Raw genomic sequence first — 14,313 nt, 5'->3', positions numbered from 1 at the left:
AAGCTAGGAAGATGGGTAAGGGAGCTGATGGAATTTTAGCTTGACAAAGGTTTGGATCACAGCCCAATGGTACTGTTACTGAAATCTATGGAAAGGTATTTAGTAAAATGTTCTTTGATTTTGCTCAAAAACTTAAAAGTTTAGATGTAATTCAAAAAAGTATTTTCAGATAAAATCCCTGGCAATTACTACCCTACCCAGCAACAGCATGTGCACTCCACATCATGCTTAGAAGAATTGGGTCTTGGGAGCCACAGAGTACAACCAGCCCATCTCTTCTGCTCCCTCATTTATGCACCTACTGGCATAAATAAAACCACCTCCGACCTGCTGGGAGAGGAAGGGAAAAGAAGTAAAAAAGGCCCACAGCTTTACAAAATTACTGTTCTTGTTTAAAAGTCATTTTCTCAGGCCTCATCCAGACTAAAAACTCGATGAGTGACAACCGTAGCACATCAGAACAAAGTATTATAAATAAATCCAACCTCATTTACAGTATTTACCACACGCCCCTGCCTTGCAGCATGGGGTGCCTCTTCTGCAACAAATAATCTCCAAGGACCTGGAAATCACCTTCCTAATCCTCCACATTCTCCCTTCAGCCCCCAAGGTACCAACATGAGCAGCCCACATGGATTCTGCAATTTGGGTGCCAGACAGGGGAAGCTCTGGTGGAACACTTGGTCACAGCAGAGCTGAGACAAGTGCAGGGGTTTGCCCCCACAAAGTTCTGTGGCTGAGCACAGAACAGGTACAAGCTCCTGCTCAGCACCACTCCTCCCTGCAGGAGAGGCTGGCATGAGTGGATGTGGTATCAGAACATGCACTTGATAATATTTATCTGTAAATGCAGATGTAAAGTCTCCCAGGCTCATCTTGTTCAAAGCTAAGACTGCTGTAGATATTCAAAGGTTCAGATGTTCCTGGATACCCTGCTGAGAAATGGCCACAAGATCTCCATTACATAATTAATTAGCCTAAGATTCATCACCTAAACTATTACTGCTAGACAATAAATACACTTTTTTACATGTTTTTTTCATCATTATGACCACCTAACAAGAAGATGAGAAAGTATTTTTCAGCAAGCAAGTCAGAGGAAGAGATCATTAGTCTCTGACTAATGATGAAGAGATTCATCTGTGCCATTTGTTTGCCATAAAACTTCCATATCCTTGACTCACCTCCTGTACTCTGATCATTCCCTTAACTCCTCTAACCATTATACTATGTACAAGTAAAAATTTAATCAAAAATCTTGACAGTTATATTAGATAATGATACAATGACTAAGTAATGAAACACACAGCTCTTCAGAAGTTTTTCTCAGTCACCTTTCATAGCCCATGAGAAATGATTCAGAGAGCAGAGGCACATGAAAAGCAGACTTATCCTGTACATGGAGTCCTGAAACTACTGAATTGTACATACAGACTTAAATACAACACTAAGACACCTTTTCATCTGTTAAAAAATGGCACAATTGATACATATCTACTTGTTAATTCTAGCCCAATGTACCTTAAACAGGCCTGCAGATGACAGGCTGTTTATTAGAATACACTGTTAATTTCTTGCCCAAAGTTAGTGCAAAACATTTTTACTACAAAGTCCATGTTTCTTCAAAATCCCCATGCTTTTATAAGCCACATGTATTCCCTTACTTATTTCCAGCAAAGTTGAAAAGTTGAAAAATGGCTATCTGAACAGGTATATTTTCAAACAGAGGAAGGAAATAGAAATTTTTAGCACCACTAAATGACAAATCAAGTTCAGGACAATATTCAAACCTTCCTGGTTACAGTGCTGGAACAGCAAGCTGGGAACATAAACCCCAAATACCAACTTTCAATCACATACTCTACAAATTATTATGCAACTAAATATTATACAACCTATAAGTGTTCATTAATCCTTGTTTAAAATCAAACTATAAATTGAAAATACTGTAAAAACTCCAAGAATATTTCAAAATCTTTGGAGTAGAGACAGAGCTCTGACCAATCATATAGCACCCCCTGGCAGACAGTGCTTAGAGTCAGCTGGCAGAAGCTTTCTGCAATTTATCTTTCTATTCCATATTAAAAGAGAATGCAACTATTGGAGAAGAGAATTAAAAAGGAATATACTAACAAATTAGTTAACCCACAGGAATTAAAATTATCTTGTGAAGAATTCTGTTGAGCAGTTGTTAAAATAAATGACACAAATTAAAACACAAAGATGAAAATAAATTTCTTGTTAACAAAGCTATTTTACATGACAGATTAACACCACTCAGGCTTGTGTTGGGACTAAAAGACTACTAGAGATAGCTTCCATGTTGCCCTGCTTTGACAGAAACAGCAAAATTAATGGGGGGGAAAAAGGCACTTGGCAAGAGCATATTAAAAAAATAACCTATCCCTCAGAGCACTACTCTATAGATCTGTTCTTTACAACACAAACTCAGCGCAAACTGCTGCTGGACACAGCATTTCTTACTACTTCCTGCAAGAAATCTTATTTTTCATCAAGTAGCCTTTCCTGAGCCTGGAAGATTTTAATTCAAATTATTTTCTGGGCACTTTGGCCCAACCTTTTTTCTGGATAATTTACTGCCATTCTCCTGGCTGCACTCAGCTGTTCTGATTTCAGAACACCAAGTGACCCTACAATACTGTCTCCAAATCCAGTGAAGATTTACATCATGCCACTAGATTAACCAAGCTTCCTAACCAAATCCCCAGAACCCTTGAGTTTCTCTCCAAATCTTTCATCCTCCTGTTAAAAAAAAAAAAAAAAAAAGAAAATATGATCTGAGCCACTGCCTGAAATTCATAGCACAGTTTCAGCAATACAGCATGTGTTTTTCTTAATACAACAATAATGAAGTAATGAGGGAACTGGGAGTGAGGTGAGATTTGGGGTTTTGGAGGAGAGGCAGGCAATACTGGTGGTCAGGGAGACATACAGTGTCACTAGAAATAGCACAGTCATCCAGAAAAGACTCTCCCTCATTAAAGAATCCAAGCAGCCATAAGATAAAACAGCAATTTCCTTGCATGCACACAGTTAGTTAAAGAAAAGCAACAAAGTACAAGTAAAGAAATGGTTTTTCACAAGTGGAATTTCAAAACAACCCATAGCAGCCCTGAGTCTGTTGAACAAGATGTGATTTTACTGATGACACGAAGTTATTCACGGTAATTCAAGAATTTGACTGAAGAAGGATTCTGAGTAGAATTTTGACAATGAAGTAGAAGCTTTTATTCAGCAAGTCTCAAAATAATGACAATGAGGTAACTCATAGTTGTAAAGGTTTTTGCAGGTGCTGGAAACTAATATGGGTTCAAAAGGAAACAAAAATTTCATGTCAGAAAATGCCACTGTTTACTTTCCATGTATGCAGGAGTCACTAACAAGTCTGGAATTTAGAGTCTGGAATAATATAAGGGATAGGGGAAGGGAAGCAAATACTTGCTCTGTTCTTACATCCTTCCTTAAGCATCTTATTTATGGCTACTCTTGAACTGCAGTTCACAAGTTATGTGGATCCACTGCTGCCATTTTTGTTCTTATATAACATTATTCACTGAGGTGCATACAGTCCCTTCCACACTATTAGAGTTACAAGTTTGCTGCATGGGCAGGTGCCTGCCTTCTCTTTCCCTTTGAAGACTTAACATTGCAAGCAAATGCAAGATGCTGTCTTACACCATGTTATCTTTGTCAAAGATAATTTACATCTATTATAGGCTGAGTTGATAATTTCAGATAGAAATGTTTTGGTTATTACTAGTGCTGACACATATATTGGCAATTGAGGATGTACCTCAAATTTACATTGCATATTTAAAGCGTACTTTTAACATTTTTAAAAGACTCCAATGTACAGTAATTCAGCACTTCTAAATTGTAATTACAACTTAACACCTGGATTACGCTGTCAAAGCAGTCTCTCTAGCACAGGGCAACAAAGCACTGGGATCAGCCAGTATGGTACTGGCAGCCTCTAGTTTGGGCTGGGATTAATAAATTCAGCTTCTTTGCAGACTGTGAGCAATACAGACAGATCACATTTCAGGTGCTTGGGTTTGTTGTTTTTTTTTAAAACCACCCACTCTATACACTGGAAAGTCATCAGGTTTCTACAAATGGTAGAAATCCCATTTCCTCACACACTTGACAAACCAAAGAAGATGAAGCACACGAGCCTTGACAAAACCTTGATGTAATTCAACCAGCAACATGGTTTAAAGCATGCTTCCAGTTTGGTGCTTAGATACTTTGACAGTTCTGAGAGAACTATGTAGCATGACCACAAAGCAGATCGTGACCCTTTCCTTGATACTGATCACAGGGAAGCTCCATCCCTGCAAACCAAGCACCCAGTCCCCCAGCCTCACTGACAGCAGCTGTAACATTACTCTTCTCATCTCAGGTCCAAGAAAAAGGAGACAGAATAAGACAACTTCAAGAATATCTTTTCCATGTGCAGCACAGAGAAGCCAAAACATGCACACAGTTCTCCCTGCCAATATTTACTGCAAGTACACATCTAAATTTGGATTAGAGGTTTTTAGAGAGGATTTCGGTTTGGTTTTTTGTAAATAAGTTACTAAACATATTTTCCTGACATTTGGCAATTAGTTCAGTTCTTTCTTTTACAGTTATTCAGAAGATACGTGATGTCTTCTTAATTTATCCCCAGTTCACCATTCCAACCTTACCACAGCAATAGTAGCAAGCACAATCAAAAAAGTCTCCCTTTTTTTGAAGACTGGTACATTATTTAACAAAACAGCTGAGTTCAGACAAGATCTCTTTGTGGTTGCTTGGAAACAACATTCTATTTGATTGTTTCTTAAGTATATCTAACTTTCCTTTCCATGGTAACATTGGATAAATTTATTTTGGCTTCTCACATGTTACCTGCGAGAGAGTTTCCAATTTCTTTTCACTTGTAACAATCCCATGTTGTCACACATGTTGTTAATGGCCATTTTCCAATCCCACTGACCAGAGGTCAATGAAGTACAAGATTTACTTTGCTAAGGACTGGGATGGGAATCAGTGTAACATTTCTGGAACTGATTCTTCAGGTTCTTGTTTACTCTTGCATTGGTTTTTTTCACAGAAAAAAAAAAATAGATATACTACCATTAATAACTATACTACAAAATCCACTTGTCAGTCCTGACATGTTACCTGCGAGAGAGTTTCCAATTTCTTTTCACTTGTAACAATCCCGTGTTGTCACACATGTTGTTAATGGCCATTTTCCAATCCCACTGACCAGAGGTCAATGAAGTACAAGATTTACTTTGCTAAGGACTGGGATGGGAATCAGTGTAACATTTCTGGAACTGATTCTTCAGGTTCTTGTTTACTCTTGCATTGGTATTTTTTCACAGGAAAAAAAAAAATCAGATATACTACCATTAATAACTATACTGCAAAATCCATTTGACAGTCCAGTTGTTTTAACTGTTTTAATGCAAATTGTTTTGCTAAATGGAAGTATGCTGAATGCACTGCAGAGACAAAATGCATTTTGTCTCTGCAATAGTGGTCTATTGGAGCAGGATTGTAAAAATATATTGGTGCTAAATGGAAGTATGCTGAATGCACTGCAGAGACAAAATGCAATTAGTGGTCTATTGGAGCAGGATTGTGAAAATATATTGTCTGGGATTATTCTTCTGATGTTTCCCCAGTGTAAATTCATAGTATGGATTAGGCAAACCAAACTAGCAGTGGCCATCCATCCCTATTTTTGAACTGTAATATGCATATTTGCTCTGACTTGGGTACATCGTAGCTAGCAAATGTAACATCTGGCAATTAATATCACAATCAAAACACAGTGGTACTAGAAATAGTTGAAATCTGTGCATGCAAACAGTATTAGTCAAGGCACCTTCTTTGTGAAGTATCTCCTGCATGTAGGTAGCAACTACTTTCCTAAAAAAAAAAAAAAAGGCAACCCTCCTCTCCCCCCACAAAAAATTCAAAGCATTAAATGTTTTTACTCTTTCTAGAGTCACAGAAATAAAGGTGCTCTGCTCAACTCTGCACAATAGTTGTTCTGCAAATGCTGTTTTGGACAGCAGATAGATAGAGCAAAAGTTTCAGTCATGTGGAGCTAGAGATCAAAACTTTCTGTCCAAAATGAAATGTGTCATGAATACGTGTGAAAATCAGTGTGATCAAATAAAACACTGTTTGAGGGGTTACACTCCAGCACTGAGTATCAACAACTCTGAGCTGCAGCTTCTAGATATTTATCTACATTTAAAATCAGACCAAATAAGAAGCTTAATGGGAGCCCTGGGTTTCAACCTCTGATCTAGGGATAAGTTAGTTATTTGAAGTAATAGTACTGTTTACTGTAAAATAAACATTCCTAATCTTCTGTGTTCTCCTTCTTTGGGTAATAACTTCTGATTCTTTTCCTGCATAACCCCAACAGGCAGCACAGGACATGTTCTCACCTAAAACAAACTACAGACTGGTAGTTATGGCACTTTCCAAAAGGGAGGCTGAAGAAGTGAAGGAAGAGAAACACATCCTCCTTTCCATGGGTAAGGGCACTCATTTTTAGCCTAGTTCACAGATAATATATCAACATAACATAATCTTATTTTTTATTTTAAGACAAGAAGCTTTTCTAAGAAACTAGGCTTAATATACAGTATAATCCAAGTCTGCTTTCCAGATTGGGTTATTCTCTCAGATTAGGTGAAGTGAAACCTTAGGTTGAAAAAAAAAAAAAGGCAAATTACTTTGACAGAGCAGTTCTGGACAATGACCCAGAGATGGGTGTAACTACACAATCTCAGAGACAAACTGGGACCTGCTGAATTTTGATACACAGCTAGTTGGTGCTGTTAGCATCCAAGATGGATCACAACTGGAGACTTGTAGGACTGAGCTTTTAAAGAGCCTACATTTTGGTTAAAAAGACGTCCATCGCTGAATTTAGTCCTAGAACCACAGAATCACTTAAATTAGATGTTGCTAAAATGCAGCTAAAGTAATAGTTTACAATTTTTTCTATTTAGATACTTATCAGTAAATTAGTAAACTTAAACAACCCTTATAGACCATAACACCATAAACTAGCTGAATGTTAAGAACAACGAAGTGATGTACACCTCAAAAGATGAGGCACCATTTAAAGTTACTCTGTCCTGTTCTTCCTACTGACACCACCAGTTTACTCACTTGTAGCCATGATACCTGGAGGACATGCTGGTATCCCGTGATCAACTGCCCATCTGTAAGCTCCTTCACCAACTAAAAAGCTAGGAGACACAGAAGAGGGAGTTTAAACAAAACCATATAACAAATCCCCCTTTGCTTGCAATTATTTTTTTCTATTTAGTTTGGTCAATCATAAGCTGTCTATATTTCACAGGACTGTCTGCTATTAATTACATTTGCCAACCTTACGTAGTTTTATTACAAGATTATGCAGCTCTGACGTTAAAATTATTACTGGACAAAAACAAGTACTATTAAATTTGAAATTCAATACAAAATCAGCATCAGCTTTCAACTGCAGCTAAAACAGGACACAGCTGTCTTAAATCTTGCTCTCTACAACAGCTTAGCAAGATCCTGAAGACCAAAACCATGGGATGAGAAAGGTGATAATGGTAAGGCATTTCCAGTAAAGCCAGCCAGTGCCAAAGGAATACCAAGCAGTATTTTGTGAAATACAACACAAGCTAAAAACTAACTGCATTTAGAAGGATTAAAGTCTATTTAATAGAGTTTTATCAATCACTTGTAAATGAGACTAGCCCACTAAATTTTAAATATACTTGCAAAAAAACTCCAGCCATCTGAGAAGCTGTTTTCTAGTCAGTACTGAACACTTTACCATAGTGAGACAGTACACACTACTGTGACAACAAACAAGAGCAAAAAACACACACACATGGAACTTCTAGGGATAGAAGAAAAAGCAAACCTTGTGTTGTTTCCCTTTGGAGAAATTAATCTTACTGCCAAAAAAAAGGGTATGTAGTAGCTGGAAATGAGGCACTTTCATAAAGCTGCTGTGCAACACAATAAAGCACAACTACTTCCAATCTTATTTCAAAAATGGACAATGAAGTTAAGAATAACACAACTGCCTAATGGACACCAGAAGCAAAGACTAAGAATTTTCAGCAAATTGGAAAAAGTTTCACTGAAATACCAGAGTTAAGAAGATGAGTTTAAAGAAGTTATTCCAGCTACAAAGTGGTCCCTGGGACCATGCAGTTCTCAGTGTCTGAGAACACTATTGATATAGCAAATTTATGGCATTAATGCTGCTGAAAGTTTTCTTGACAGCGCTACATCCAACATCAAGCTCTCATTATACAGTATTTTGTGGTGGCATTTTCTATCTTCTGTATGACTTAACCAATCCAAGAGGTATGCCCAGTCTTTCTCTACTAGTCTCAAAAAAGGTTGATCTAAATGAGAATTTGAATTGTTAAATGCATATTTCCTACCATTGTTAGTGCAGCTTCAGGTAAGAATTGTTCACGTTGCAAGATACAGTAGGATAAGTTACTGGGTACTTTGGCAGAACTCAAGCATCTACTGTTAGATAAGTTAGCGCTCAAGAAACAACCTGGCACTGACACATAACATAAAAAAGCTTTAAATATTAACATAAAGATATGCAAACTGCAGCCAAAATTCATTTAGTAGTATTCTTAATTGTCTAAAAGAAGGTGGTTTAGTCTTTATGAAACGACACATTTTTGGGAAGCAATAAGCACTTCCTTATCAACAAAATAATTTACACAGAGAGAAAGGTTAGGTGGGAAAAGCACCAAACTCAGCATTGGGAGTTTGATATATGGTAACTCAAGCACAGGTCAGTCAGAAGTACTGTGCTTTCCAAACAGTTTCACAGCTGCCTTTTTAATACATAAAACCAGAAAATGTCACTAGTATTTTATGAAGAGTGCAAAAAAGCACCCACTAGTGTCTCCTAACTCATGCAATGTGACTTTTAGCTTGTTCACATTTCTGTCCTTAATCCTTAGATTCCTTTCCCTCCCAGAACACATAAAGTTTTAGTTCCAAAGTGTCTTTAAATCAGAGCAGAAAACTATTTGAGGCTCCATATCACCACAGAGATCATCCACCTTTTTTAAACTGTCCAGTTCAGATCTTTAAAGGACACCGTAATCACAGAAAAGTTAAAATAAACTGTTTACAAGACAAATAGCATCAGGACCTCAATGCTTTGTTGTCTGCACATAAAAACAAAACTACCACCAAGTTTGATTTACTGGGGGAGAAGGAAGAGGGAATAAAGCCAGGGCACTATAGAAAGCAGTCAAAACCACCTTAGCCTTCAGGCTAATTCAAAATACAATTTTCCAAAGGGAGAGGAAAAACCAATACATAAACAAAGGATGAATGAGTTTATTCTCTGCTACTCTGAAAGTTGGGTCTGCACAAACAGGACATAAAGATCTTTCTTGCAAATATGTATCAGACAAAGTACTCTGTAGTTCTTCCAGGCTCAGAACACAGAGGATGAAAACACCCTACCAGCAAGAAGGTGGTGCTCAGATGTGCTTTCCAGTTCCAGACACACTAGGCCATATTAATAGAAAATATAAGTAGAGGCCTCTGAAATAGTCTTTTTAGGCAATTTTCTCCAAGAACATTATTATGCTGGTGCTGAATACTCCAAACAGGGCCATTTAATACAGGCTGTAGGGAAATAAGCTGCTCCAAGCTAAACAGAAGTATCAGAAGATTTGGGTCATAGTCAAGGTGATCCGCATGGTAGCAAATATACTTTGTAACATTTTATTATAAAATGTAGCAATCCCTCTGAAATCAGTTGAAATTGCTCTGAAGAAACACAGAGCAGGGATAAAAGGTGGTATGCCTTCATTCCCTCTGGGAACTTTGACTAGGCACTGCCCTACTTGTTACACAATGTTTGTATCCTGCACATAACAGTGTAAAGCTGTGAAACAATTACAAATCTCTGTATATCCCAAGGAAGGGGGGAAACCTAAGAAGGAATTCTTTCCCACATAGCTATTACTGAGAAAGTGATATGGACATGGACTTAATGTCAGTACTACTAAGGAGTTCTAAGAAAGGAGGCATTTAAGTCCATTTGTGCTGTCCTGCAAATCTTACCAAATCCTACATTTAAGAGCAGACAGATGTAAAGAAGCCTCTTTCCTTAGGTCAAGGTTTCACAGTAGGAAGGAGAAAATCTTCAAGCTTATTACTACAAAACATTTAATCCATTACTCTGTGATCAAAGACTGCTTCTAAAGGTTCATCCAGTTTGTAACCATGCAATTACAAAAGTACTTTCTTTTGTAAAAGTTACACAAGGAACGGGAATATCTTACAGGAGATTGTACAATATTTACAAGTTAAGTATTTTCTGTTCCTTCATCAGAGAAAATCCTAACACCAAGCTGAATAAAGTATGACAGAAAGATGTCAGGACCTCAGAGGTTTCAACAACTCCACCAAGCATTCAGAGTTTCTCTAAAATTTTAAATTCTATTTGGATAGTGGGATTCTGTGTTTTAAATAACACAAGAGACTGATCCAGAAAGACACACTCTACAGAGCAATTTACAGCACATTAGATACATTAGCTCAGACACTTGATCCCTCCATCCCAAAAAAGCTTATCATCTCTGTATAACTTAATTCACACTTATTGGAACTTCTTCTATGGAAAAATCAGAACTACACCACTTTGAATTGGTTTTGAACTGCCACTATGAAAATGTATGCTGCACTGGGGTAAACAGCCCAAGCAAACTATCTCCACTGTTCTTTTATAGAGAAAAAACTCCCTAATGCCACTTTTGCTAACCTCACAGCTCCTGAATTTTTCCTGTTTGGTCATGTGCCAAACATTTTTGGCAGAAAACATTAGGCTAGCTTAAATCATGCTACAGAAACAGTCTCTACCATAGGTTTCTTTAAGCAGGTTCTTGGGCCAAGCAGCATCTGGAAGATTCCCCAATACACTACATGCCAATGAGAACCAAGATGAAAATCATGTATCTTTACAATTAAAAATCACTTACTAGAATCCCGACACTTCCTAGGAATGCCAAAATATGGCTAATCTCTTGTCATTTGACCCTAAGTGTTCCCAGCTTTGGCAGGAATGTATTTCAGTCCCAAAACAATGTGTCATGCCAACCCCAGCCAGAAAGGCAAGACATGAAATCCTCCATTCCATCACCTTCAATGCACATGAACTTTATCACTCTAACCTTGGCATACCCTGTGTGTATAGAAGCATCCACCACAGCATAACCCATCACATCCCACTAGTATAGACTGTTTCCAGGATAAAAAAAAATTGCCTTAATAAGATGTGCATTCAAAATCCAGAAGGGGGAAAAGAGGAAATTAAAATATTTATCAGGTAACCCAAGTGCACATTTGCACAATACACTGCATGCCTTGGTTCCAAAGACAGCTCATCTCTCACCTCGAGATTCGAGCTACCCTGCCTTTAAAATCATCTGCTAGTCTTGCACAGTCCTCAAAAGATTTAGTCTTGCCTTTGGGGGTAAGAGGATATAGTTCCCTTTCCACACAGCATTTTTAAAATAGCATTATAGACTAGGTCATAAAGTCACAGCATAATATCCAAGTGCTCTTCCTTACAATAATTCTAGAAAGCTGATGATACAAGTAAAACAATCCCAAGTGCTTGCTCCTGTAATACTGACTTCAGTAATACTTCTGGGACACCAAAAAAACACATTTCACACTCATTTCACATTCTAATGTACCTCAGCAAAGCCTCATTTTCTCCTGACAGCCAAAGAAATGAGCAGCTAACATAAAGCTATTGAACATAAAGTTCCTATTCTTTAGTAAACCTGTCCACAATTACTCTGCTCTTTATCCATTAAAGAAAAGTGTTTAAAATGCAAAATTTGCCTGTTGATGGTTTGATTTCAAGGTGGCTTTTTTTGATCTATTAACTTTTTTTGCATATGACAGAACACTGAAATTCTCACTGTTTAAATTGGAATACTGCACCATCTAGCTACAGGCTACTTGGCTAATTTTACAGAGCACAGAAGTAAGGAAGGTAAAATTTGTAAATCTAATATTCCCATTTTTTTAACTACATAAATGCTGGTTTAATACTTTTGCAAATACTGACCACTAGTTGGCAAAGGGCAGCAAATTGTGCCACAGATATAATAACTGATGATAGCAGTAAATTAATATTAATAAATTATTCAAGTTCTCTACCTGTCAATTTAAACTGCTAATGAAAATAAGGTGGTTTTAAGAGCAATCAACTCTGACACATTTCTTGGATTCTTTCCAAAGTGAGGAAATAACATTTGAAGTTATTCTGTATTTAACACTTACCTCTTCCATGTAAGTTTTATATCCATCTTAATGAGGGACTGTTTGTTTTCATTTTTGTTGTAAATATTATTAAATTTATCTTTAAAATAAGAGGAAGTTATTAAACGCTGCACATTTCCACAAGGGCAGTAAAATAGGATATTTTTTTCTATACTTATTAAAAACTGTTGCTTTTTGTTAAAGGTAGACAGAGGCAAAGGCAGTAGAATTTCCATTTAATCTTGATATTTTTGGGAATTTTTCAAAAGGCTACTGTAACAAACATAAGCATTAAGTATGACAACTGGAAATAATCAGACAGACAAACTATCACAAAATGATGTTGCCATCTATATCTAATACCTCCTTCCACTGAGTGCGTAAGTTTCAAGATCAGAAAACAAAGCTTATCTTCTTTTAAAGACACTCTATCACTGGTATGTAAAACAGCACCAGCCTTCCTGGGTGAGATAAAACCTTCAAATATTGTATCCATGCAGCAGAGATGAAAGACCAAAGGAAAGTCAAGCAGAACAAAGCAATTACCAAGGTGGAATTCTGCCAGCAGAGAGTTTCCCCTTCTGCCCTTCACACAACAATCTATTTGCAACCGAAACTGGATTCTTGATCCCTAAAAAAGAAAAATTAGCAAAAAAAGGGAACAAAACATTAAAATATTTTCCTTCATAGCACTATAGAGTTCATTTTGGCAGTGGAACTCAGATTCCTTTCATTTCCAAGGGCTTGTCAAGTAATTAAGAGACACCTTATGTTTCAATGTAGTAACATTTCCAGTTTTCCCTTCACATGCTGTTGGTAGTGACAAAGCCTTCCAGTCAACACCTCCCCCACTTTTTTTTTTAAAGAAGGAAAAAAACATATTGAAATGGGAGGAGTGATCTCCTACCACAGAAATCTCATGTAAAATCTATTGTATCTAAGGGTCAAAGATGTTTATAAGCATTAATTTTTCTAGGTGGAATTTTCATTTGGATCTATGTGGCCAGAACAGAAATTACAAGACTCAGGCTTAGCTGTCTCTCACTCTCAACTTCCTCCTTCCTCATGGTTGGAAGAATACATTCTTTAACAAACACGGCTTGAAACTTAATTTTACTATTTTTTTTTAGATTTATATCTACATGAGGAAGCTATCACCACAGTTTAGAACTATTATAGAATAAAGAACAAAGATTGAAGAATTTTCATTTGGATCTATGTGGCCAGAACAGAAATTACAAGACTCAGGCTTAGCTGTCTCTCACTCTCAACTTCCTTCTTCCTCATGGCTGGAAGAATACATTTTTTAACAAACAAGGCTTGAAACACTTAATTTTACTATTTCTTTTAGATTTATACCTACATGAGGAAGCTATTACCACAGTTTAGAAGTATTATAGGATAAAGAGCAAAAATTGAAATCTTGTCAGAAAAGCTATTCAATAGTAACAGCTAAGGCTGTTCATATACTTAGAATGAAACCTCAACAATCCCTGTTTGGGACTTTATATTTGTATTTTTTTATTCTGAAAGCTAAAACCTGAAAAAAGAGAGAAACATTAGTTCTAATATTAAATAAGTCCCATATGCAAATAAATTGCCTCAGTACAAAAAACAAATAAAAATCCTAATTTAAATACTTGTAATATTTTTAACAACTGAATGTTATTACTAAATTATTATTCCTCGAATTCATCCCAGCAAACTGAGTCCCACTGTGAATACTGTGTGGTATCACACAATTGTGCTACGTCAAAGGATTATCAATGAACTAATAAGACATCATGTTACACAAAGAAATTAACACAAAGCAATATTTCAGGGAGCAGGAATGCCTCCCCCTTTTTTAAAGGACACTATTTATTTAAACACAGCAGAATTTACAATGTCTCCCCCTTCAAATCAGTAACAAAACCCCAAAATTGATCTTTGCACCTAAATTAGAAG

At 36.8% G+C, this 14,313-nt stretch overlaps 1 protein-coding gene across 3 annotated transcripts in view; it reads right to left on the bottom strand.

Annotated features, from left to right (window-relative positions):
- TASP1 (taspase 1) overlaps positions 1–14,313 on the bottom strand; it is a 79,136-nt gene that overhangs the window by 51,175 nt on the left and 13,648 nt on the right. For 2 of the 3 annotated variants that reach the window (XM_039717150.1, XM_039717151.1), the window contains exons 6-7: positions 12,913–12,997; positions 7,210–7,289 (exon numbers count right to left, since the gene is read on the bottom strand). In XM_039717150.1, coding sequence (XP_039573084.1) covers positions 7,210–7,289; positions 12,913–12,997 — 165 coding nt within the window. The remainder of the gene's footprint in view (positions 1–7,209; positions 7,290–12,912; positions 12,998–14,313) is intronic. The other variant, XM_039717152.1, reaches the window with a different exon arrangement.

Source organism: Passer montanus, unplaced genomic scaffold, assembly GCF_014805655.1.
Source record: "Passer montanus isolate IOZ18808 unplaced genomic scaffold, ASM1480565v1 scaffold37, whole genome shotgun sequence".
Lineage (NCBI taxonomy): Eukaryota > Metazoa > Chordata > Aves > Passeriformes > Passeridae > Passer > Passer montanus.
The sequence above is the reverse complement of the archived record's forward strand: the minus strand, read 5'-3'. Positions and strand labels throughout refer to the sequence as shown.